This window comes from Nerophis ophidion, linkage group LG23 (genome assembly GCF_033978795.1).
Source record: "Nerophis ophidion isolate RoL-2023_Sa linkage group LG23, RoL_Noph_v1.0, whole genome shotgun sequence".
Classification (NCBI taxonomy): domain Eukaryota; kingdom Metazoa; phylum Chordata; class Actinopteri; order Syngnathiformes; family Syngnathidae; genus Nerophis; species Nerophis ophidion.
In genome coordinates, this window is record NC_084633.1 from 16185900 (window position 1) to 16211604 (window position 25705).

Here is a 25705-nt window from a genome sequence, read left to right on the forward strand (position 1 = left end):
AGGCCGATGGAGGACGACGCACTATAGGCTTGAATTGTGAGTAAATATTATTAGATGTCATTCGCCACAAGGGAAGTATTTATCTTGGGGGCGGCAAATCAGGCACACACAAACCTGAATCGTAAAGAAAAGTGGTCGTTTTAGTTGAGGTGGAAGAAAGACAATTTTAGGTCGCTTGCCACTTTTCATTGTCATGCAAAATACATTCACGCAATTTCCTCTTCACAGTTTTCACAATAATAATAGGCGCCCATCCCGTAATTTGCTCCGTTTTACATATTAAAAAAGTCACGACTCATATAGTCTATCATTTCTTTGTGCCAGATAATGAACTAATGACCGTTATTTTGACTTTGAACACACTGTACACGAGCGAATGAAGGGCATACTTACTCAACAGCCATACAAAGGGTGGCAGCATGAACAATGCCAACACTGCCATAAACGTGTGCCATTTAGTAAAACCACACTAAACAACGACAAACACATTTTGAAATATTATTTGCACCGCAAGGCAACATAAACACCACAGAACAAATTCTCAGAATTCCCTTTCAGCACCAAATCTTCCGGGACGCTACTATATAAACAAACGCTAATGGCGGATCTACCCCTAACATCCACTGTAATGATACCACGTACAATAGCGTATCTATTACGATTACATCAATATTTTTTATCGTTACAAAATCTCTCTTTTTTTTTTTTTACATTTATATTATGTTTATAAACTCAGGGAATATGTCCCTGGACACATGAGGACTTTGAATATGACCAATGTGTGATCCTGTAATGACTAGTTATCGGATTGATACCCAAATGTGTGGTATCATCCAAAACTAATGTAAAGTATCCAAAAAGTTATAAGTGATTATTACATTTTAATAGAAGTGTAGATAGAACATGTTAAAACAGAAAGTAAGCAAATATTAACAGTAAATGAACAAGTAGATAAATAATTCATTTTCTACCACTTGTCCTTAATAATGTTGACAAAATAATAGAATGATAAATGACACTGCATAATGCATATGTCAGCAGACTAAATTAAGAGCCTTTGTTTGTTTATTTACTAATAAAAAAACAAGTTCTCTGAAATAAAGCCACTAGTTACATTTTTTTGTGGTCCCCTTTATTTAGAAAAGTACCGAAAAAGTACAGAAATACTTTTGGTACCGGTACCAAAATACTGGTATAGGGACAACACTAATAGACACACACCGAGCACCAAAGGTGGGTAGAGTAGCCAGATATTGTACTCAAGTAAGAGTACTGTTACTTTAGAGATGTATTACTCAAGTAAAAGTAAGGAGTAGTCACCCAAATATTTACTTGAGTAAAAGTAAAAAGTATGTTGTGAAAAAACTACTCAAGTACTGAGTAACTGATGAGTAACCTGTTTGTTCAATGATGACGGCAACAAGTAATGCACAAAAACATAAAAATAGCAATGAACAAATTCAGAGCCAGGAATATCTCTTAAGAAACTAAAACAATAATATACTTTAAATAATATATGTTTGGTTCTACACTGTATTAAAAAAATTTTTTAAATGAATTTTACCTTTGCAAGCTCATAATACTATTGGCTAAGTTTTATATTCATAAATGTAAGTTTCTCAATACCCGACCTGTTGTTTGTGCCTTTGAATAAAGATTTAGAACTCTACATTAAAACACTCTTCCTCTAACAACCAAAACGTTGTGAAAACGATGATGCTGTGTTCCAAATTTAAGTTATTTACTGAGATTGAGTGAGCCTATGGCTTTGCACTTTGTTTATTTTATATATATACAGTGGGGCGAAAAAGTATTTAGTCAGCCACCGATTGTGCAAGTTCTCCCACTTAAAATGATGACAGAGGTCTGTAATTTCCATCATAGGTACACTTCAACTGTGAGAGACAGAATGTGAAAAAAAAAATCCAGGAATTCACATTGTAGGAATTTTAAAGAATTTATTTGTAAATTATGGTGGAAAATAAGTATTTGGTCAACCATTCAAAGCTCTCACTGATGGAAGGAGGTTTTGGCTCAAAATCTCACGATACATGGCCCCATTCATTCTTTCCTTAACACGGATCAGTCGTCCTGTCCCCTTAGCAGAAAAACAGCCCCAAAGCATGATGTTTCCACCCCCTTGCTTCACAGTAGGTGTGGTGCTCTTGGGATGCAACTCAGTATTCTTCTTCCTCCAAACACGACGAGTTGAGTTTGTACCAAAAAGTTCTATTTTGGTTTCATCTGACCACATGACATTCTCCCAATCCTCTGCTGTATCATCCATGTATCCATTTTGGTATAAACTCAACTCGTCGTGTTTGGAGGAAGAAGAATACTGAGTTGCATCCCAAGAACACCATAACTACTGTGAAGCATGGGGGTGGAAACATCATGCTTTGGGGCTGTTTTTCTGCTAAGGGGACAGGACGATTGATCCGTGTTAAGGAAAGAATGAATGGGGCCATGTATCGTGAGATTTTGAGCCAAAACCTCCTTCCATCAGTGAGAGCTTTGAATGGTTGACCAAATACTTATTTTCCACCACAAATTACAAATAAATTCATTAAAATTCCTACAATGTGAATTCCTGGATTTTTTTTTCACATTCTGTCTCTCACAGTTGAAGTGTACCTATGATGAAAATTACAGACCTCTGTCATCATTTTAAGTGGGAGAACTTGTACAATCGGTGGCTGACTAAATACTTTTTTGCCCCACTGTGTATATATTTTTGCATTCTATTTTAGTAACTTTGAATTTACAACCCCCTGGTGCTGTTTTGTACGGTTTTCATACTGTTTTTGTACTTACTTTGATTATTATTTTCAACTGTTTGTAAATGTTGAAATCTGTAAATAAAGGTTTATAAAAAAAAAAAAAAGTGTGCAGTTAATCATGTGACCGCCTGCCTCTGTTTGATTGGTGAAACGGAGATAAACGTCACCAGTGACTGCATTTGATTGGTGAAACGTAGGCATGTGCTAGATCAGGGGTAGGGAACCTATGGCTCGCGAGCCAGATGTGGCTCTTTTGATGACTGCATCTGGTTCTCGGATAAATCTGAGCTGACACTGCTTAACACGAAAAGTAATGAATAAATCCACTTGTAATCACAGTGTTCAAAACTTGCAAACTTCCTGTTGATTTTTGCTGAAGGGTGTCAGTGTATGAAATCTAGGTCTAAGTGAGACCTACATAGAGGTTTTTGTTTCATGTTGCTACGACATTCCTATTGGAAGTTACAGGCAGTTTTGTCTGTGTTTTCTTCCTAGGGGGCGCTAGAGCGCAATTTTTAGTTTTGAGGTTAGTTTTTTTTTTTTATTGAATCGCAATGTTTGCCAGTCCTGATGTTTGTGTCAAATTTGGTGAGTTGTGAAGCATGTTAAGGGGGTCAAATTACAGCTCAAAACTGCGGAATAATAAAAAAGAAAGAAAGAAAGAATACAACGCTAGAAATTCAATAGGGTCCTCTGTCCCAAAAGGGACATTCGGTCCCTAATAATACTTGGTTAATATTTAAGTCACAAGATGCAAATTTAATATTGTTGGCAGTTTTGAGATGCTTTTTTTAGAGAGCTTTATGGGCAGAAAAGTGTACTCCCATTAGCTGGATTGTTAGCCACCTCATACTAACCATATTTTACGACTTAGAATGCATAAAAAAAAGAGTAATATTTGTTGTTGTCTCACATGGGGATTTTAAATGATAGGCACAAATCCAAAAGGTGGACAGGTGGTTCAAAATAATTTTCAAAATATAAAACATTCTCATGCATTTTAATCCATCCATCCATTTTCTACCAAACATGTTCAATAAGTTGCGTTAATGGTAAGAAGTTATTTATTTATCATTGATTAGTGTGGGGCTTGCCCTCCTGGGGGTTCTTCTGACCACCAAGCACCGACATGAGAGCCTGTTTCAGGGTTACAATATTGTTTTATTTTTCATTAAGTCTCTCAGTTGCTTTCCAGCAATTGTCTTTTTCTCTTTCGTTCTCGCTTGCGCTCTGAATCTAGCTCCAACCCCGTCTCTCCTCCTGGCTGCTGCTTATAACAAGGCCCAGGTGGGCCATCTACGCACCTGCCGCTGATTTCGAAGCCAGTCCTGGCACACCCCGCTTTGCTGCAGGCCTGAAGGCCACCCCCCCAAACCTTTACAGTTAACTTCAGAATAACCTTACGGAAATATCCATCCATCCATCCATTTTCTACCGCTTATTCCCTTTCGGGGTCGCGGGGGGCGCTGGCGCTTATCTCAGCCACAATCGGGCGGAAGGCAGGGTACACTCTGGACAAGTCGCCACCTCATCGCAGGGCCAACACAGATAGACAGACAACATTCACACTCACATTCACACACTAGGGCCAATTTAGTGTTGCCAATCAACCTATCCCCAGGTGCATGTCTTCGGAAGTGGGAGGAAGCCGGAGTACCCGGAGGGAACCCACGCATTCACGGGGAGAACATGCAAACTCCACACAGGAAGATCCCGAGCCTGGATTTGAACCCAGGACTGCAGGAACTTCGTATTGTGAGGCAGACGCACTAACCCCTCTGCCACCGTGAAGCCTCTTACGGAAATATATTTTTAAATATTTGGCTTCTTGGCTCTCTCGGCCAAAAAGGTTCCCGACCCCTGTGCTAGATCCTACTTTGAAGTTCTGTCTGACAAACCAAAACAAACAAAACAAACATTAACAGATCGATAAAAATCAGTAGCGAATAGCGAGCTGAATGTAGATAAATGGAGCGGAGTAGCGTTTCTTCTCTATAAATATACTCACGTAAAAGTAAAAGTATGTTGCATTAAAACTACTTTTAGAAGTACAATTTATCCCAAAATTGACTCAAGTAGATGTAACGGAGTAAATGTAGCGCGTTACTACCCACCTCTGCCAAGCACCCACTGGCAGAAATGTGGGTGGGCACCTATGATGACAACTACACTTAGAAGACCTGCTTTCGGAGACCCTTGGACCCAACACCCAACATATGGATGCCACAGAGATCCATCCATCATCTTCCACTTATCCGAGGTCGGGTCGCGGGGGCAGCAGCCTAAGCAGGGAAGCCCAGACTTCCCTATCTCCAGCCACTTCGTCTAGCTCTTCCCGGGGGATCCCGAGGCGTTCCCAGGCCAGCCGGGAGACATAGTCTTCCCAACGTGTCCTGGGTCTTCCCCGTGGCCTCCTACCAGCTGAACGTGCCCTAAACACATCCCTAGGGAGGCGTTCGGGTGGCATCCTGACCAGATGCCCGAACCACCTCATCTGGCTCCTCTCGATGTGGAGGAGCAGCGGCTTTACTTTGAGTTCCTCCCGGATGGCAGAGCTTCTCACCCTATCTCTAAGGGAGAGCCAGGAAACTCATTTCGGCCGCTTGTACCCGTGATCTTATCCTTTCGGTCATGACCCAAAGCTCATGACCATAGGTGAGGATGGGAACGTAGATCGACCGGTAAATTGAGAGCTTTGCCTTCCGGCTCAGCTCCTTCTTCACCACAACGGATCGGTACAACGTCCGCATTACTGAAGACGCCGCACCGATCCGCCTGTCGATCTCACGATCCACTCTTCCCTCACTCATGAACAAGACTCCTAGGTACTTGAACTCCTCCACTTGGGGCAGGGTCTCCTCCCCAACCCACAGAGATACCATTTGTAAAACCATGCAAAGAGAAAACAGTGGAACGCATCACCTCTTCTCCATTCTATCAAGAGGTTTTCTTTTTTTTTTTGACGTGGACAGGAAAGTGGTAGCGGTGTGTGAAATGAGGTGCCGCTGCTCCGCTATGTGACATATTGGAGGCTGTCAGACGTCAGACAGGCAAAGTGACAGATTTGTGAATATGTGTCTGCAGTGGTGGCCTCTGGTTCCAAACAATCATTCCTTCCTGACTTACTTTATGGACATTGCATTTACTTCGCCCGATTCTGCATACGTGACAAAATGGCAGCGTGCTGATGCAAACATGTTAGAAGATCCATTTAGCAGCATGTTACTTCTTATCTAAGATCAGTCTAGCTTGGCACATCAATGCGATTTATGCTTTTTTTTTTTCTTTTCCAGCTACCCAGGCAAAATCATATTGTTGATGTAGCCCATATCGGCTGTACAAATTTACTTGACAAAAGTAAACTTTTTTTTTTTTCTACCGCTTGTCCCTTTCGGAGGTGGCGGGGGCTACTGGAGCCTCTCTCAGATCGTGTTGCCTTATTAGTATTTGACTTTATTAAATGGATCTAGATTATTTGGTGCGGTCAGGCCTGATGGAAAGAGAAAAAGGAAGACCAAAGGGGAAATTGCGGGGACAAGACAGAGAGACAACAACGGCAAACAAAACAATAACATCAGCAAATAGGATATGTACAAATATGACAGTAAAGTGATAGCAAAAAAGCAGTTAGTGGAATAAATAATACAGAAATGACAATGAACATTATTACACTACAAATGGAGCGATATAAATATATAAAAAGGAAGACCAAAGGGGAAATTGCGGGGACAAGACACAGAGACAAAAACAGCAAACAAAACAATAACAACATCAGCAAATAGGATATGTACAAATATGATGGTAAAGTGATAGCAAAAAAGCAGTTAGTGGAATAAATAATACAGAAATGACAATGAACATTACACTACAAATGGAGCGATATAAATACCAATAGAAATGGCACTATTGATAATGATAAATAATAACACTAAATACCTCTATTAACAACAAAGCAAGTGTTTCAAATGCAACAATACATATATGTAATTATAACTTGAAATGCAAAAGAAAGCAGATAAATGGAGATTGACGGAGACAAATATCTACATATATCCATATTTATAAGTTATTGGAGCCTATCTCAGCTGCATTTGGGCGGAAGACGGGGTACACCCTGGGCACAGGGGTTAGTGCATGTGCCTCACAATATGAAGGGCCTGAGTAGTCCCGAGTTCAATCCCGGGTTCTGGATCTTTCTGTGTGGAATTCGCATGTTCTCCCCGTGAATGTGTGGGTTCCCTCCGGGTAATTCGGCTTCCTCCCGCCGCCAAAAACATGCCAAGGGACATGTAACCAAATATTAACATTGCTCGAAGTCACATTTTCAGTAGACCCATAATAAATTCATAAAAGAACCAAACTTCATGAATGTTTTTTGTGACCAAAAAGTATGTGCTCCAATCACTCTTATCACAAAAAAATAAGAGTTGTAGAAATGATTGGAAACTCAAGACAGCCATGACATTATGTTCTTTACAAGTGTATGTATGCTTTTAGCGACTTGTCCAGGGTGTACTCTGCCTTCCGCAACAAGTGTAGCTTGAATTGGCTCGAGCCCCCCCGCAAGCCCAAAACGGACAAGCGGTAGAAATTGGCTGGATGGATGGATGGACTTTTTAATTGCTTGTATACTAGTGGTGTAACAATAATCAGATTTGTCAAATACAGAGGTGTGCCCACATGTAACTTGGCATCTTTTCAGACACCCACAGCGCTTTACATCCATCCGTCCATTTTCTACCCCTTGTCCCGTTCGGGGTCGCTGGAACCTATCTCAGCTGCATTTGGGCGGGAGGTGGGTTGCGAGGCAGAGGCACTAACCCCTCTTCCGTCGTGCTGCCCAGTGCTTTACAATGAAACCTATTGTTCTTCTACACACACTGGGGCTGGTAGACTACACCTGTAGCAACCGCTGCCCTGGATTTGAATGTTCCTGAGGTAACCATAAGGACTGTTATCAGTAAAAAAATAAATAAACGTTCAGTCCATTGTACAGCACCACATGTAATCTCTTCACTTTGTGCATTAGCACAGCATTGGCAAAAGTGAAAAGGAGGCACTTGTGGGCTTGTTTTCGCAGGTTTATCTGCTCTTAACCTTCGTCTTGTGTTTGGGTCGGCACCGACCCGTTTTAGTTTTTAAATGCATAAAAACACCACATACATTTATTTTTTTGCATCAAAGCTTTTTGACTTTGTCAGGAACCTCCTTGTCAACAAAATAAAACATTTTAATTTTTTTCACTAAATTATAAAATGCTCTGGTAGAAATTATGCCCTTGGTGTTGTTAGGGTCGGTTTCGACCCGGTTATAAAAATAAGATGATAAAGCAATGATAAGAGCAAAAACTGAACACACTGACAGCCAGATCCTCTCCCAATCATGTGAGCTTTAGTGGATTCTCATTTTACCTTGTATCCTGTACAAAAAGAAACAAAAGACGGACACTAAAAGTGTCACTTTTTGCCACTCTGATTTTGTTTTTTTATTAGTTTTGGAACTAGTAATCTATTTCTCTTGGTTTCATTTGCTTGATTGGTTGTTTGTTTGATGTTTGATTTCTGTTGCTGAAGAAAATACTTTTTAGCCTTTTTCTTGAAGTAAATATATATGGGTCGAAATTGACCCGTAACACCATAGATGTTACTATAGTTAAAATTCTTAAAATGAAAAAATAAACAAAACACATTTATTCAAGAGATGTGTTCTAATACCCCTTAGTAATAGTTAGGTAACACAACAACCTTTTTTTATTCATATGATTCTCTTGAGGTTCGTTTTACCATTTTTAAAAATTGAAATCGAGGGGTATACTGACAAAATAAGGCCCAATGGCCCAAACCAAAAATATTAAAACCAATATTTTCAAGGATAAGGAAGCCTAACAAGGTAACCAAGAGATGAGAAACAAATTGGATGATAGGCAATTGTTTTTGGTGTATTTTACAGCTGATTTAAAACATGGGTCAAAACCGACCCGTTAACATAAGAGATGGTAATAGAAAGCTAACACAAGAGGAAGGTAAAGGGGAACACACACACACACACACACACACACACACACACACACACACACACACATATAATTGTGTGTGCGTACGTACTGCAGACAAGAACGTAGACTGCAGTTCCGGTCAGCAGCTTGGGGCTGTGGGCCAATGAACTGACAAGTCCGAAAATCCAACCGAAGACCAGCAGCACCAAGCCAAGCGGCAATAGGATGACCACCGCCCTGTGCAGCTCTGCAAACACACATAAATCACAACAACACTGTAGGATTCCTATTTGTCGCCCGGTAGTGGACAAAACACACATGGAAATTACCAAATTAAAACACTGTAATAAACATGCCCAAAATGTGACTATAACTGTAATAATGGCTATTTGTTTGGGGTTTTATGGACACAGAACACAACGAGTAGACAGACCACAATATTGTGGAGCTGTGACAAACTCTTGAATTATGAGCTCAGGTCATGGCCAAAGATATAATTGTCTATTTATTGGACATGGATATATATATATATATATATATATATATATATATATATATATATATATATATATATAGTCAATGTTGCACGTATGTCCACACACACACACACACACACACACACACACAACATTCTTCAGTTCTTTGGTGTGTCGTCAGGGCCAGCAAGACCTTCTCTGCTGGCCTAACATAACCAGAAACCATGATCATAATTAAAGATAAAAAATTTTGATTTACTTTTCCTAAATAACTAAAAGTGATATTCTCTTCATGTCATATTATGCTCCTTCCAGGACTATTTTTTTTAGTTTGAGTTTGTATCCAATCAGAATTCAGCAAACCTATGTTGCCATGTTGTACTAAATCAGCCGGAGGCCTTCAGAATCTACAATGCGGGCGTCCGTGCACTGTAAGTGAATGGAGACATACAGTTGATAGACAATTGCGAAAGCCAATCAGATCACAAATTGTTGCCCACGTAGCCTGATATTAAAGGCCTACTGAAATGAGATTTTCTTATTTAAAACAGGGATAGCAGGTCCATTCTATGTGTCATACTTGATCATTTCGCAATATTGCCATATTTTTGCTGAAAGGATTTAGTAGAGAACATCGATGATAAAGTTCGCAACTTTTGGTCGCTAATTAGATTAGATTAGATAGTACTTTATTTATTCCGTCAGGAGAGTTCCTGCAGGAAAATTACAATTTTCAGCACAATCCCATTCAAGATCAGACAAACATTAAAGGGAGACAGAACAGGATCGCTGACGGGTCTGCCGGCTTCCAGCGCCCCTTACAAAAAAAAAAGATGAGATACAGGTAAACAAGGGGGGGAGAAAAAAAAAAGAAGATTAAAATAAAAAATAAAAAATCGGTCTTAGCCTGGGCCCTGGAGAGGGGGTGCAGACTGAGGCCAAGGGAAAAAAACAACAACTCATAGCCATAGTACACATCCCTCTTACATGTGTGTAAGAGGGAAACATCAAACATCAAAGAACACAGAGGACATTAAAGACATTAAAGCAGCAGATACAACCAGACACTTCTACATACAGCTATGAAAAAAAGTAAAAGAAACATATCCACTGTGGTGGCCTCTGCGCTGTTCCACGCCATCGTCCGCTGGGGTGGAGGGAGGATGGCCAGAGACAGGAGCAGACCCAACAAAGCAACCAAGACAGCCGACTCCACTCTCGGCCAGTGTCCAGTCCGCATGGATGAGTGATGATACGTCCAAGGAGACTGAGGTGTCCGACACCTAATAAAAAAGCCTTGCCTTTACCGGAAGTAGCGGACGATGTGCGCGTGACGTCACGGGTTGTAGGGCTCCTCACATCCTCACATTGTTTATAATCATAGCCTCCAGCAGCAAAAGCTATTCGGACCAAGAAAGCGACAATTTCCCCATTAATTTGAGCAAGGATGAAAGATTTGTGGATGAGGAAAGTTAGAGTGAAGCACAAAAAAAAAAAAAAAAAAAAGGCGACTGCTCCAGGCGGCGGCAGTGGGACCGTTTCAGGTGTAATTAGACATATTTGCTAGAATATTTCTGGAAGATCCCTTATCTGCTTACTGTTTTAATAGTGTTTTAGTGAGATTGTAAAGACATACCTCAAAGTCGGATGGCTGCGGTTAACACCCAGTGTCTCAGAGAGAAGCCGAGGAGCCAAGCTCACAGCTGCCTTTTTTGAGCTGCAGGAGGAAGTCCCATAATCCACTGATGTCTCCGGTAAGACTTAATATCACAATTTTCCCATCCAAAAACATGCTGGTTGACGTAGAGAAACATGTTCGCTTGACCGCTCTGTGTTAAAGCTTCACAACAAACAAAGAAACACAGACTGTGTCTCGGTGCTAAAGGCAGCTGCAATCCACCGCTTTCCACCAACAGCATTCTTATTTATAGTCTCCATTATTAATTGAACAAATTGCAAAAGATTCAGCAACACAGATGTTCAAATTACTATGTAATTACGCGATGAAAAGAGACGACTTTTAGCCGTAAGTGGTGCTGGGCTAATATGTCCCCTCCAACCAATAACGTCACAAACACGCATCATCATTCCGCGACGTATTCAACAGGAAACTGCGGGAAATATAAAATTGCAATTTAGTAAACTAAAAAGGGGCGTATTGGCATGTGTTGCAATGTTAATATTTCATCATTGATATATAAACTATCAGACTGCGTGGTCGGTAGTAGTGGCTTTCAGTAGGCCTTTAAGATTTACCATGGTCATCAAAAATGGTAATGAACAAACAGATTTAGTCTTTTCTTGACATGTTCAGCTAAAGACCATTATTAACCCATCAAACACTGCAATATGTTAGCATGGCCATTTTCAAAGGACATCTAAAGAGAAACTGCACCTTGTCAGATAATGCCGGCCAACCCTCCGAGACGAGGGCTACTACTGGCTTATACGGCGTTGAACAGTGAGTTGAAATATTTAATTTTTTCACTTTTAATGTGTTTTTTTTGCAATTTTGATTTTGACAGTACCACTTAAGATATGTTGTAATTGCTGATGAGTTTTAATTTAATGCGCCCATAAATAACCCGTTTTGTACACTGTTGAGGTGATTCAAAGTGCAGTATGGCGTAAATTAGAGATCTCCGATAATATCGGATTGCCAATATTATCGGGCGATAAATGCTCTAAAATGTAATATCGGAAATTATCGGTATCTGTTTCAAAAATCAAAATTAATTACTTTTTAAAACGCCGCTGTGTACACGGACGTAGGGAGAAGTACAGAGTGCCATCCATCCATCATCTTCCACTTATCCGAGGTCGGGTCGCGGGGGCAGCAGCCTAAGCAGGGAAGCCCAGACTTCCCTATCTCCAGCCACTTCGTCTAGCTCTTCCCGGGGGATCCCGAGGCGTTCCCAGGCCAGCCGGGAGACATAGTCTTCCCAACGTGTCCTGGGTCTTCCCCGTGGCCTCCTACCAGCTGGACGTGCCCTAAACACATCCCTAGGGAGGCGTTCGGGTGGCATCCTGACCAGATGCCCGAACCACCTCATCTGGCTCCTCTCGATGTGAAGGAGCAGCGGCTTTACTTTGAGTTCCTCCCGGATGGCAGAGCTTCTCACCCTATCTCTAAGGGAGAGCCAGGAAACTCATTTGGGCCGCTTGTACCCGTGATCTTATCCTTTCGGTCATGACCCAAAGCTCATGACCATAGGTGAGGATGGGAACGTAGATCGACCGGTAAATTGAGAGCTTTGCCTTCCGGCTCAGCTCCTTCTTCACCACAACGGATCGATACAACGTCCGCATTACTGAAGACGCCGCACAGAGTACAGTACAGAGTGCCAATACACCTTAAAAGGCACTGCCTTTGCGTGCCGGCCCAATCACATAATATCTACGGCTATTCACACACGCAAGTGAATGCAAGGCATACTTGGTCAACAGCCATACAGGTCACACTGCTTATTTCCATATAAACAACTTAAACACTGTTACAAATATGTGCCACACTGTGAACCCACACCAAACAAAACTGAAACATTTCGGGAGAACATCCGCATCGTAACACAATATAACAAATACCCAGGCCCCCTTGCAGCACTAACTCTTACGAGACACTAAAATATACAACCCCCGCCTCCCCCTTTATTTCGGAATCGGTAATTTGATTTTGATTTGATTTTTATTAAGAATCCCCATTAGTCGGTTGCCACAACAACCCACTAGTCTTTCTGGGGTCCACAACTCAACACAATTACAAGTAAAAGCATATAATTACAACAACACATCCATCCATCCATCCATTTTCTACAGCTTATTCCCTTTTTTGGGGTCGCGGGGGGCGCTGGCGCCTATCTCAGCTACAATCGGGCGGAAGGCGGGGTACACCCTGGACAAGTCGCCACCTCATCGCAGGGCCAACACAGGTAGACAGACAACATTCACACACTAGGGCCAATTTAGTGTTGCCAATCAACCTATCCCCAGGTGCATGTCTTTGGAAGTGGGAGGAAGCCGGAGTACCCGGAGGGAACCCACGCATTCACGGGGGAGAACATGCAAACTCCACACAGGAAGATCCCGAGCCTGGATTTGAACCCAGGACTGCAGGAACTTCGTATTGTGAGGCAGACGCACTAACCCCTCTGCCACCGTGAAGCTCTACAACACAATACAGACAAAAATTAAAAAAAATAAAAGCATCAATAAGAAAACAGGCAAACAATTTACAGTCACAGAATAATAATTACCATATAAATATAACCAATTTAAAGACTCAGATAAAATATTACTTTTGTTTTTAAAAAACTGTTTACTTTCAATGCCGGTAAGAATTAGAGGCAGGTTATTCTAGAGCGACACGGATCTATAAATAAAGATTTCCGCAAATCATTTTTCCTGGGACGAGGGAGTACAATATGCCTCTCACTGGACGCCCTGGTATTATGATTAATAATACAAGGGCATCCAGTAATAATAATTAAAGTTATTATTAAGAGTTGGACAATATTGTAATATCGGATATCGGCAAAAAAAGCCATTATCTGACATCTCTAGCGTAAATATGTTTATGTGTAGTATTTCTCCAGCAATGGTCATGTGATGACATCAATTATGGTATTTTGAGAGGTAATTATTTAAGCCGGACATCCCTGAAGGCCTAGGTGGGAAACGCACGGCCCGCCACTGCTTCATTTACATCAGGGGTCTCAAACTCAATTTACCTGGGAGCCTCTGGATGCAGAAACCGGGTGAGGCTGGGCCGCAAGAAAACATTTCTTAAAAAAATCTAACATGCACTTTTTAAATAATTCACCTTCTATGAATGGCTAGCATCGCTAGGGCGGGAAAGCCAACCCTCACGATTTTTCCGGGAGACTCCTGAATTTCAGTGCACCTGCCAACAATCTACCGGTGCAACCTATTTACAGAATTTGTCCCAATTTTCACCCGGCCGACATCATTAAGGGCTGCCGTGACTGCACTGCCTTTAACGTCTTCTACACCAGTGGTTCTCAACCTTTTTTCAGTGATGTACCCCCTGTGAACATTTTTTTAATCCAAGTACCCCCTAATCAGAGCAAAGCATTTTTGTTTGGAAATAAAGAGATAAAGAAGTAAAATACAGCACTATGTCATCAGTTTTTGATTTATTAAATTGTTTAACAGTGCAAAATATTGCTCATTTGTAGTGGTCTTTCTTGAACTATTTCGAAAAAAAGATATAAAAATAACTAGAAACTTGTTGAAAAATAAACAAGTGATTCAATTATAAATAAAAATTTCTACACATAGAAGTAATCATCAACTTAAAGTGCCCTCTTTGGGGATTGTAATAGAGATCCATCTGGTTTCATGAAACATTTCTTCACAAAAAATAAATCTTTAACATCAATATTTATGGAACATGTCCACAAAAAATCCTGCTGTCAACCGACGCAAGTAGGGAGGGTGGGGGCGTGGGGGCGTTGGTGGTAGCGGGGGTGTGTATATTGTAGCCCGGAAGAGTTAGGGCTGCATGGGATTCTGGGTATTCGTTCTGTTGTATTTATGTTGTATTACGGTGCGGATGTTCTCCTGAAATGTGTTTGTCATTCTTGTTTGGTACGGGTTCACAGTCTGGCAAATATTTGTAACATTGTTAAAGTTTTTTTTTTACGGCCACCCTCAGTGTGACCTGTGTAGCTGTTGATCAAATATGTCTTGCAACATCACATGTGGGTACTGCAACAAATAAATGGGCTTGCACGCTGTCTGTACAGGATGTAGAGGCCGCTAAAAGCAGCGCCATTATGGCACCCCATGAGTATTATTGATTGGGTAAAAATCGGCAGGGTTTTCTAGAGAATGGATGCCTTGAAATTAAGGTGACTCCCGGGAAAATTGGGAACGTTGGCAAGTATGACGCTGTCAAGCTCTGTTCGTATTAAACTCGTGGGCCGCACCTACATTAAATTGTCATATCAAAGTGCGGGCTGCAAAAAAAACGTCTCGCCGGCCACAATTGGCCCACGGGCCGCTTGTTTGAGACCCCTGATTTACATAGAAATTTATAAAATCTTGGTGCTATTGTCCGGTCATTTTCTTTGTTCTTGTTAGCAGAAATATGCGAAATCTACACAGAATCGTATCCGGTGGAGGGGCCGGCACAGACGCAACACAATAACGTTTTAAATGTTGGTGCTGATTCGAATGAAGACGCAGAATTATTGTCCATCGGGACCAAGTGGAAAATGAGCATTCTCTCAGCATTTGAAAACCATGCAGTGTGTCGCCAATGTCTTCATTTGAAATAAAAAAAAAAACAAACCACAAAAAACCCCCCACCAAATCAAAGCAATGAAAAGCAAACAGATTTGTCAGCTATGACAATTCTTTGGCGTGGATTTGCCATCATTGGTCACGCTCATCACTGTCATCAGGATTGCCGTACGTTTCCAAGCACTAAATTAGTCTGCATGATTTCTCATATAATTTGATTTCTTCTATTTTTACACCAACAGTTTCTGTTAGGGGTGTGGGAAAAAAATCGATTCGAATTTGAATCACTATTATTACGTTGTGCGATTCAGAATCGATTCTCATTTTTAAAAAATCTACTTTTTTCTTTTTTTTTTATCAATCCAACAAAACAATACACAGCAATACCATAACAATGCAATCCAATTCCAAAACCAAACCAGCAACACGCAGAACTGCAATAAACAGAGCAATTGAGGAGACACAAACATGACACAGAACAAACCAAAGGTATTGATACAAAAATGAATATCATCAACAACAGTATCAATATTAGTTATAATTTCAGCATACCAGTTTTTAAAAATCCCTCATTGATATTATTAGAAATTTATAAAAATAATAAAAAAGAACAATAGTGTCACAGTGGCTTACACTTGCATCGCATCTCATAAGTTTGACCACACACTGTGTCCAATATTTTCACAAAGATAAAATAAGTCATATTTTTGGTTCGTTTAATAGTTAAAACAAATTTACATTATTGCAATCAGTTGATAAAACATTGTCCTTTACAATTAAAAAAGCTTATTAAGAAAAATCTACTACTCTGCTAGCATGTCAGCAGACTGGGGTAGATCCTGCTGAAATCCTATGTATTGAATGAACAGAGAATCGTTTTGAATCGAGAATCGCGTTGAATCGAAAAAAAAAAAAAATCGACTTAAAATCGAATCGCGACCCCAAAAATCGATATTGAATCGAATCGTGAGACACCCAAAGATTCGCAGCCCTAGTTTCCATGCTGTATCTCTAATGTGACTGTTGGCCACTAGGCGGCGATTGTGGACTTGCTTGTCTATGTCGTAAGTAGAAAAAGCTATGTAATAGCTGTAAAACTAAAAGTAAATATGCAGTAAATTATTTTCAATTTGCTGGTTCATATTCTAAATTGGCCCTAGTGTGTGAATGTGAGTGTGAATGTTGTCTGTCTATCTGTGTTGGCCCTGTGATGAGGTGGCGACTTGTCCAGGGTGTACCCCGCCTTCCGCCCGATTGTAGCTGAGATAGGCACCAGCGCCCCCCGCGACCCCAAAAGGGAATAAGCGGTAGAAAATGGATGGATGGATATTCTAATGTTTTCTGAATTGTTTAATAAACAGTACGAATAATGTTCTTGCTTGTGGATGATTTCAACAAATGACATCAAAGCAAAAATGCTATTCTGATGTGATCTACTGCTATTTATTATTTTTATCTGATGATCATGATGATGGCGACTGATCACTTCACTAGCTGATCAATGTAGTTGTCGTTCTCTGCAGGTGTTTTCTTGTTCTACTTTGTTGAACTGAGATGGATACAATTTTACTTCAACTGCTACACCAGACCTGGGCAAAGTAAGGCCCGGGGGCCACATGCGGCCTGTTGAGCTTTTTAATCCGGCCCGCCGGACATTCCCAAATATTTTTTTACATCTTTAAGATGGAAAGTGTAGCTGCCAGTATAATGTGCAGTCATGTTTTCTAATGACCGTAAATCTTTAACTATACTAAGTATTTCAATGCTTGGAATCTGCGCTTAAGAATGATATACTAGTTACTATGTGTGGGGAGGCGCAGCCGACGGGCCGACGGCGGGGCACGCTGCAGCCCTGCCCAAGATGGCGGCGAGGAGGTGGAGAATGCGGATGAGCGGAGAGGCGGGGCGTGCCGGGAGCGACGCACAATCAAATTCAGGTGCGTAGATCACGCACCGGCACACAATTGACATTTCTCCTCTGGCTGTATAAAAGGGGAGAAGGAGTAGGGGTCATGGCAGAAGGAGTAGGAGAACCAGCAGCAGAACAAAGAAGTTGGGAAAAGCTATGCTGCGACAGAGATGGCAAGAATGTGTGGATATCCTGCGACACTCAAAGCAGATGCATTTCCAACGATAAAGTCAACGAAATCCCAAAGGTGACTTTTGTTGATGTTATCGACTTATGTGGAGTTTGCTAATCAGACATATTTGGTCACGGCATGACTGCAAGCTAATCGATGCTAACATGCTATTTAGGCTAGCTGTATGCACATATTGCATCATTATGCCTCATTTGTTGCTATATTTGCATCCAGCCTTTCCCTCCACCCACATTTAATGCCAAACAAACACATACAAATCGTTGGTTAGAAGGTGATCGCCGAATTCGTCCGCGATTCCTCCAGTGCCGCTGTCTGTCGTGATATGACTCAACAGCTTCTGTTTCTACTTTAATTTTGTTTTCGGTACCTACCTCCACACTCCATCAGTTTAAATACATGCCGTAATCTGTTGAATCGCTTGTGCCGCTGAAATCCGAGTCTGAATCCGAGCTCCTATGCTATACCTTTCTGTACTATCCGCCATGTTTGTTTCTGGTGGCTTCACGCAGTGACGTCACAGGATAATGGACGGGTGGATATAGCAATGGTGTAAATCAGGCACTTTGAAGCAGTTTTTCGGGATATTGCGTGATGGGTAAAATTTGGGAAAAAAAAATAGAAAAATAAAATAAGCCACTGGGAACTGATTTTTATTGGTTTTAACCCTTCATAAATTGTGATAATGTTCCACTTTAAGGCCCACTTGTCTACTGATTAACACAATATAGACATATTTCCTTGCCCTTATGTGGGCCTACCAAGGATGTCGTAGTGGTTTGTGTTGTGGTTTGTGCAGCCCTTTGAGACACTAGTGATTTAGGGCTACATAAGTAAACTGATTGATTGATATAATTTCTACTCTGTATTATTTATATTGTGTATACAAGTGATTATCAAACTGGGGTACATGTACCACTAATGCGGGGGTCAGCAACCGGCGGCTCTAGAGCCACATGCAGCTCCATGGACCTTTTTTAGAGATGTGTGAAAATGGAAAAAGATGAAGAAAAATACATATTTCATGTTTCAATATATTTTCTGTAGTTGAACAAACATGACACAAACCTTCCTAATGGTTATAAATCCCACTGTTTGCTATACATGCTTCATTGATGAGAGTATTTGGACAGCCCCGTTTTGTCCTACTAATTTCAACGATCCTTGAACTCATCGTAGTTTCTTTACATGTACATCTTTCTCCGACGCTGCTACAGAAAGACGTGTTTTATGCCACTCCTTTGTCTCATTTTGTCCATCTCATGTTTTATGCTGTACGTGAATGCACAAAGGTGAGCTTTATTGATTTTATTAATTTGAGTGCTTATCAGGCATATTTGGTCAATCCATGACTGCAAGCTAATCGATGCTAGCATGCTATTTAGGCTAGCTGTATGTACATATTGCATCATTATGCCTCGTTTGTAGGTACAATATATTTTGATTGATTGAAACTTTTATTAGTAGATTGTACAATACAATACAATACATACTCTGTACAATTGACCACTAAATGGTAACACCCGAAAAAGTTTTTCAACTTGTTTAAGTCGGGGTCCACGTAAATTAATTCATGGGAGCCCATTTAATTTCCTTTACTCATGTCCTCTGTGTACATACACAATATCTGTATGTACTATAGTTGTTTGTGTGTCACATTGTTCCAGACCACAGCAAACGTTACCCAGCTTGCAAACATTGTAATAAATCTTTAGGAAGGCAGCCTGCCGTCTCCTTAAACTTGGAAACACACACATCTTTGGCCAGTCTGAGCCAATAATTTCCAGGAGTTATGGCATCCTGTGAGAAGCCTCCATTTTACTAATGTTTTCCAATGTTGCAAAAATGTGTACAATAAAAATTAAAATACAATATTCCTGTCGACGAACATTTGCGTCAGCCTTTGATAATAGGCTTTGATAGTAGGCTAATATAGACCCTTATATTATGTGTTCCCTTCATTATAACACTTATACAAGGCTTTTAATTTTTTCCGGCTCCAGACAAGTTTTTGTTTTGTATTTTTGGTCCAATATGGCTCTTTCAAAATTTTGGCTTGCCGACCCCCCCCCACTGATGGTATGCGGGCTCCATCTAGTGGTAAGGCATATAATTACTTGACTAAAGTACGGTGTTGTATTTTCCTATCTTCGAACACAGTGTTACTGTTCAAACTGTGTGTAATGTAACAGTGAATAAAAATATTAAAACATTAAATAAAACCTCTGCCTTGTTTTTAATTAATATTTAACCCTACTACGCTGCTGTATTTTAGTGTTTGTCATTATGGTGGTACTTGAAGAGTGACGGAGTTGGATATCAACATATATCCATATTCAAGAGTTATTTCTTTCTTTCTGTAGTCGTGTTTGAAAGCAGCTGAAGTGGTGGGCATGTGTACACCTTGGGCCTGGAATGTGAATATTAACCATAACACCCTTCTTATCTCAAATGTCCCAGGCTTAGGAGGGTGAGGATAGGGGGGAGAGTGGCGTAGTGTAAAAGGCAAGACTTCCGTAGTATTAGCAGATCAACTTGGGCAATGCGATTTAAAAGATGTTGTGAAATAGATTGGTCTCGCAAAGCTTTGGAATAAAAGGTCAAACTAGCTATTCTGTCTGGGATTCATTTAAAACCAGCTTATATGTCATCAAAAGAACCTGGGGGGTGACCAGTAGCTTAAATTCCCAATGAGAAGAGGAAGATCTGGTCGAAACGCAACAAGAGCCAAGTGGTTTCTTAGGAAGTACTTGGTGAAAAAAGTTTCAGACCCACCGCTGTATACTAAAAAGTTGTATAATATATGTTTATAGATTCTATACAACTGCTGGGATGGGCTGGCGCCATGTCACGCATTTAAAGCATCTTCTTTGAGAACATCCTGACCCTTAGTAAACAGATATGTTTTCATTTCATCATAAGCTTTAAAAATATTGACTTATTTCAGCTTCTATATCTCTTAATTTGTATGCTTGTTGGCGCAAACAGCTCCCCACCCATCGATTTGTTCTTCTTTGCCTGTGAATAATGTAGCAAAGACTGCAGGCATCCCAGTCCTCCAAGGAGATTGGTGCACTGATAACTTACTACATGCCAGAGACAACTGCTTTATAATCGAGGTGCTTTCACCCAATGTTTCAGAAGCCAAAAGTAAAGTCAATCAGTTTGTGTATGTGGTACAGGGATGGGGAATAAAACACTTGATTGTAAATGTTGATTAATGAGTGTCTGGAGTGCAGCACTTAGCTGCAGAAGCACTGTTGCTTCAGTCTCAACCGGTTTGATTGGTAGGTCGTGAGTTTAAACCCCGGCCGAGTCATACCAAAGACTATACAAAATGGGACCCATTGCCTCCCTGCTTGGTACTTAGCATCAAGGGTTGGAATTGGGGCTTAAAATCACCAAAATGATTCCTGAGCGCGGCCACCGCTGCTGCTCACTACTCCCCTCACCTCCCAGGGGGTGGAAAAAGGGGATGGGTTAAATGCAGAGTAATTTCACCCTACCTAGTGTATGTGTGACTATCAGTGGTATTTTAAATTGTAGGTCAACATTATGAAAATCTTAGCTTTACAGTACAGTCAAAGTTCAACATAACACGGTCGTTGGGGTCGATGTAATACCGACTGTGTTATCTGGTACATCTACAATGGGGCAAAAAAGTATTTAGTCAGCCACCGATTGCGCAAGTTCTCCCACTTAAAATGATGACAGAGGTCTGTAATTTTCATCATAGGTACACTTCAACTGTGGGAGACAGAATGTGACAAAATAATCCAGGAATTCTCATTGTAGGAATTTTAAAGAATTTATTTGTCAATTATGGTGGAAAATAAGTATTTGGTCAAGGATTCAAAGCTCTCACTGATGGAAGGAGGTTTTGGCTCAAAATCTCACGATACATGGCCCCATTCATTCTTTCCTTAACACGGATCAACGGTCCTGTACACTCAGCAGAAAAACAGCCACAAAGCATGATGTTTCCACCCCCATGCTTCACAGTAGGTGTGGTGTTCTTGGGATGCAACTCAGTATTCTTCTTCCTCCAAACACGACGAGTTGGGTTTGTACCAAAAAGTTCTATTTTGGTTTCATCTGACCAGATGACATTCTCCCAATGCTCTGCTGTATCATACATGTATCCATTTTGGTATAAACTCAACTTGTCGGTCTGATAGCAGTTTTCTAAACAGGACTTTCAATCGAAGCAGGAGGTAATAAAGGAAGATCTCCATCGAGACAGAGGGACTTTTAAAACTGAAAAAAGATAAGGAAGACGTCTATAAACAAGTTATCAATGCTTTTGATCAGAAGGGGCTGGCACGGACTTCAGTTATAAGTAAAGGTAAGACCATAACTTTTTTCTTATTAAAAGGGAACATTATCACAATTTTGAAGGGTTAAAACCAATAAAAATCAGTTCCCAGTGGCTTATTTTATTTTTCAAAGTTTTTTTCAAAATTTTACCAATCATGGAATATCCCGAAAGAAGGCTTTAAAGTGCCTGATTTTTGCTATCTGTGAAGCCACCGTCCATTTTCCTGTGGCGTCATCCAGTGATGCCAATACAAACAAACATGGCGGATAGCACAGCAAGATATAGCGACATTAGCTCGGATTCAGACTCGGATTTCAGCGGCTTAAGCGATTCAACAGATTACGCATGTATTGAAACGGATGGATGGAGTATGGAGGCAGATAGCGAAAACGAAATTGAAGAAGAAACTGAAGCTATTGAGCGAATAGCCATTGGCGGTATTCGGCGATCGCCTTCTAACCAACGATTGAGTTTAGCAGGATATCCATACATCTCTGTGCCATGTCTGCCTTAGCATCGCCGGTAAAATGTGCAGAAGCAACTTAAATCTGTCGCTTTGTAAGTCTTTGTTTGGCATTAAATGTGGGTGGAGGGAAAGGCTGGATGCAAATATAGCTACAAATGTACATACAGCTAGCCTAAATAGCATGTTAGCATCGATTAGCTGGCAGTCATGCCGCGACCAAATATGTCGGATTAGCACATGTCAATAACATCAACAAAACTCACCTTTGTGATTTTGTTGACTTTATCGTTGGAAACGCATCTGCAGGATATCCATACATCTCTGCGCCATGTCTGGCTTAGCATCGCCGGTAAAATGTGCGGACCAAACGATCAGAACATTCGCATTTTGTGACACTGGAGCAACTTAAATCCGTCGATTGATAAGTGTTTGTTTGGCATTAAATGTGGGTGGAGGGAAAGGCTGGATGCAAATATAGCTACAAATGTACATACAGCTAGCCTAAATAGCATGTTAGCATCGATTAGCATGCCGTTCTAATCGATGCACATTCCACGTAAGACAACTTGAATCCGTCCCTGATCGTGTTGTTACACCCTCCGACAAGGCATGAGGTCTCCAAGGTACGGAAAACAGTCGAAAAAACGGAAAATAAATTTTTACCACGTGCCTTTGGTAAGCGCAGGAGTGAGAAGAGGTTTTAAATGAATTAGCGCCCCGACGGCAATTCAGGGAAATACGGTAATCTCTATTTTGCGTTAATTCATTTGTCGCGGTCACGTTTGGAACCAATTAACAGCGATAAATGAGAGACGACTATTATTTTTGGGCAAAGTCATCCTGGTTTATCATTATTTGGCTGACGGCTGTATTCCACTGACGTGGTTTTACTTGTTTTGTTTTTTTAGCACACAAACATCCAACAAGCTGGCGATACAAAACAAGCACTCACCAAGAAGGTGCCTCTCCGCCTTGGACAGGGCCGACATATTCGCCGTGAAAGACGGGATGACGGACGTCCTGTTTGCTGTTGGAAACATCAAAAGAAAAAGGTTAAAAAGTCACGCACTTGTAGAATTTTAAAACAAAAATTAAAGCAGAAGGATGACATGCCGAACACCAATCAGCATTTTTATCCTCACTTCGAGAAGGATGAAAAGGTTGATTTTTAGTACTTTTATTGGATTGAAATGACATTCAAAGGTTACACCTGGCAGGAAAAAAAAGGCTACCTTTAAGGCAAACTCTTTCCACTGAGGGCCGCACTCTGAAAAATCAAAGCAAGCGGGGGCCATTTTGATATTTTATTTTATTTTAAAAAACAATACAATATATGTATAAAAAATATACATTTAGGCCTCCACTCAGGCCCCATAGGATTTTGGTCAAAAAATATTAAAAATGTGTCATTATTCAGTATTATTATTTTTCAAGTTTTAAAAGGTTCTCAACCTTTTTTCAGTGATGTACCCCCTGTGACCATTTTTTTTAATCCAAGTACCCCCTAATCAGAGCAAAGCATTTTTGGTTGAAAACAAAGACATAAAGAAGTAAAATACGTCTATGTCATCAGTTTCTCATTTATTAAATTGTATAACAGTGCACAATATTGCTCATTTGTAGTGGTCTTTCTTCAACTATTTGGAAAAAAAGATATAAAAATAACTAAAAACTTGTTGAAAAATAAAAATGAGATTCAATTATAAACAAAGATTTCTACACATAGAAGTAATCATCAACTTAAAGTGCCCTCTTTGGGGATTGCATCAGAGATCCATCTGGATTCATGAACTTCATTCAAAACATTAAACATAAATTTTCATGGAACATTTCCACCAAAAAATCTAGCTGTCAACACCGAATATTGCATTGTTGCAATTTGTTTTCACAGTTTATGAACTTACATTCATATTCTGTTGAAGTATTATTCAATAAATAAATGTATAAAGGATTTTTGAATTGTTGCTATTTTTAGAATATTTTTTAAAAATCTCACGTACCCCTTGGCATACCTTCAAGAACCCCCAGGGGTACGCGTACCCCCAATTGAGAACCACTGCTCTAGATTAACATTAGGTCATTCTGTCAATATAACATTTTTAAAGATTGATAGGAAGAGACAAAAAACAGACTGCTTGTAACTTCCGTTAGGAATGTCGTAGAGACATGAAACAAAAACCTCTGTGTAGGTCTGACTAAGACCTACATTTCCAATAAAAAACGTCTATACCCAAAATCAACAGAAATTTTGCAAAAACTCATTCAAAGCAACATTTTTGAAAAAACCGCTATTTTTGCCTCTTTGAGCTGTAATTTGACCCCCTTAAAATGCTTCAAAACTCCCCAAACTTGGCACACACATCAGGACTGGCAGAAATTGCGATCTAGTGAAAAAACCAAACCTTAAAACTCAAAATTGCGCTCTATTGCAATTTTTGAATAAAACACAGAAAAAACTGCTCCTAGGAAGAGGAAACAGATAAAACTGCTTGTAACTTCTGGTAGGAATGTCGGACAGACATGAAACAAAAACCTCAATGTAGGTCTCACCTAGACCTACATTTTGATAGGTGGCATCTTTCAGTTGAAATCAACAGGAAGTTGGCAATTACCCCTTCAAAATAAAGGTTTTGTAAAAAGCTGTCACCTTTTTCCAGACAAAACTGCTTGTAACTTCTGTTAGGAATGTCGTAGAGTGATGAAATAAAAACTTCTATGTAGGTCTGACTAAGATCGGAACTCGGGACACGGCGGCGGCGGCCAACGGCGGACCCGACCAACGCTGCTTGCAGCTTTAATTAAAGATTGAAGTTGCATGCTCTTTTTGTCAAAGAAAACCCTGTTTTTATGGAAAAAACACAAAATATGCAATATTTTCACCCAATAATATTTTCAAGTGGAATATTTGAGATTATATAAGAATTGGAGCTTTAAAAAGGTCAATTACTCATAACACCTGTTCTGCCCTCACTGTATGTGTTGAGGTTATTGAGCTTGGCAGACAACTTACAACAAATCCAGGACGTTCTAATAAAGTTCCAAAGCAGATGAATCCATTTAGGCTCTTTATTAGGGTCCTTGGCCCATGGCAAAGGACTGCCAAGGACCCTATTGAAACTGCTGTGTTTTATTATTATTCCGCACCTACGCACTGTAATTTGACCCTCCTAACATGCTTCAAAACTCACCAAATTTGACACACACGTCGGTATATAGCAAACCTTCCCAACATATTAAGCAACCAATCCCCCAAAATGAAAATTGCGCTCTAGCGCCCCCTAGGAAAAAATTACAGACAAAACTGCAT

The 25705-nt window shown here is 40.4% G+C and overlaps 1 protein-coding gene across 1 annotated transcript in view; it reads right to left on the bottom strand.

Moving 5' to 3' along the window:
• The window catches only part of LOC133541532 (transmembrane protein 235-like), a 34752-nt gene that overhangs the window by 3158 nt on the left and 5889 nt on the right, over positions 1–25705 (bottom strand). Inside the window, exons 2-3 of the mRNA XM_061884984.1 lie at positions 23351–23425; positions 8885–9022 (exon numbers count right to left, since the gene is read on the bottom strand). Of these exons, the coding sequence (XP_061740968.1) occupies positions 8885–9022; positions 23351–23425 (213 nt within the window). The remainder of the gene's footprint in view (positions 1–8884; positions 9023–23350; positions 23426–25705) is intronic.